The 2,223-nt window shown below is 43.7% G+C and overlaps 1 protein-coding gene across 1 annotated transcript in view; it reads right to left on the reverse strand.

The window, feature by feature from the left end:
* RHOBTB3 (Rho related BTB domain containing 3) overlaps nucleotides 1-2,223 on the reverse strand; it is an 81,165-nt gene that overhangs the window by 56,586 nt on the left and 22,356 nt on the right. The window contains exon 6 of the mRNA XM_045285194.1: nucleotides 965-1,330. Coding sequence (XP_045141129.1) covers nucleotides 965-1,330 — 366 coding nt within the window. The remainder of the gene's footprint in view (nucleotides 1-964; nucleotides 1,331-2,223) is intronic.

A 2,223-nucleotide genomic window follows, 5' to 3' on the forward strand; every position in this document is an offset into this window, starting at 1 on the left:
GGGAAGGTGGGGTAGAAAGGGGGAACCGATTACAAGGATCTACATATAACCCTCTCCCTGGAGGACAGATAATAGAAAAGTGGGTGAAGGGATATAGCGGACAGTGTAAGACATGACAAAATAATAATAATTTATAAATTGTCAAGGTTGAGGGAGGGAGGGGAAAATGAGGAGCTGATACCAACAGCTGATGGCATCAAATGTACAACTGTGCTTGACACAATGGATGGATGGATGGATGGATTGTGGTAAGAACTGAACAAGCCCCCAATAAAATGATTTAAAAATAAAATAAAAATCGCTTTACATCCATTCTTTATAAGATAATTAAGACTTCCCCAAATGACTCTAACTTAAATGCATGCTGTTTGGGATAGAGTTGCTACTGAGTTTTCCAAAGAACAAAAATTAAAATAATTGAGAAGATGGTTCTTTTAAGAGATAAGAACACAGTAATGGGGGTGGGGGATGTCATGGTCAAAGTTAATCAGATTTCAGCTTGACTAAGTTCAGATACTGGTTTTTAGTCCTTAAATGGAATGCAACCACCCTGCTAATGTATCTCCTAGATCCACTCCAACATCTGAGAGTCAAACTGAAGAATCCATAGCTAGGTCTGCAGTTTTAGAAACCTGGTATATACTGGGAAATTTGTATTTCCTGAAAGTTAAATTGGACAGTAGATCCTTGTGTTTTACTATTTGGGGTACTAAATCTCTTAACATCCCCACTCTGTAGGACAAGGGATTATGGTTTTTACAAGTAGATTAAGCAATAAGGCAAATCAACTTGAAAGAAAGGCAGAAAGCCTGGCCGGGTTTCTGATATCAGTAGCCATGCAGCCCTTCCTTGGAGGCAGGGAGAAGACAGAGAGTAAACAAGCCAAGCCCCTGGCGGACCACACAGGTTTACTTCCCTTCAAAAGCCGAAGGCAGTGGAAGTCACCAGAACCCTGGGCAAGTACCTGAATAAATGAAGCGCAGGATGTCGGACAAGCAGGAGCAGAAGAGGGCGTCCTTCACAATGACGCGCACGGGCGGGTTGCCGGAGGACTCCTGGCTGGCACCTGGAAATGCAGGCTCTCTGTTGACAGCAAAGAGATCCTGCGCAGTCCGGACAATACTGGAGTCCTGGATGTCACTGGGGCTCTTCACATTGAAAAGCAGCATGAACACGTGGCTCACAGCGCACAGAACGATCTTGTGGGCCTCCACGACTTCCCTCAAGTCAGGGCTGTAAAACACCACGTCGACGCACTGGCAGCAGAAGAGCAGGTTATTTAAGTCGGCGTTATAGTGTGACGCTTCAGCCTTCAGGACGGGCATCTTCTCTGTTGTTGGTAAGAAGGAAAGAAAACAATTAAAATTTTCTATTCAGATCTATGATTTCAGCTTTTCTTTAAGTACAACAAAATATTAGGTTGAACCAAAAGAAATGGCCAAGTTTCCACCCATAAAAGCAGCAACTTTGTATAAGTTAACCTAATAACAAATAATATTTAAATGTAATTTTCTATTGTAGAATTTCACAACACAGACACATGCTTGAACATGTATGCATTTATGCCACTGTACTTTTGATAGTGCAAATAGGAAACCTACCAATAATGTGGATCCAACTGCCCCGTGAATGTCAGAGACTGTAACTGTTTATAGGAGTGGAAGGCCCCATCTTCTTCCAAGGAGTGGCTAATAGTTTTGAACTGTTGACCTTGCAGATTGCAGCCCAGTGCATAACCACTAAACACCAGAGCTCCTATCCCATAATGTAGAGGGCAATAAAATAGCAATCCTCAAGGAGCCCAGATGGCATAAAGGGTGAGTGCTAGACTGCAAACAGCCAGGGCAGAAGATAAACTCACCAGCCGCTCTGTGGAACAAAGATGGGCTCTCTGCTTCCTTAAAGATGCACAACCTCTGAAACTCTACAGAGTTGGTTATTATGATTTTTTTTAAAAATAAAAGGTATACTGGCAATGAACTAGGGTAAGCGCTGAGCTACTAACCGAAACACGGACAGTTTGAAGCTACCAGCCACTCTGCTGAAGCAAGATGGGGCTGTCTACTCCCCAGAAGACTTGCAGCCTCAGAAACTCCACGGAGCAGCTCGACTCTGTCCTGTCCTAGGTCTGTGAGGAATCTGAATTTGTTTTAAACACAGGGTAGTTATGCACTCAGCTGCTCACTGAACGCTGAGGGTTCGAACCTCTCCGCGGCTCAGAGG

This window comes from Echinops telfairi, unplaced genomic scaffold (assembly GCF_000313985.2).
Source record: "Echinops telfairi isolate 266 unplaced genomic scaffold, ASM31398v2 ScPeMD7_7469;HRSCAF=8507_1, whole genome shotgun sequence".
Lineage (NCBI taxonomy): Eukaryota > Metazoa > Chordata > Mammalia > Afrosoricida > Tenrecidae > Echinops > Echinops telfairi.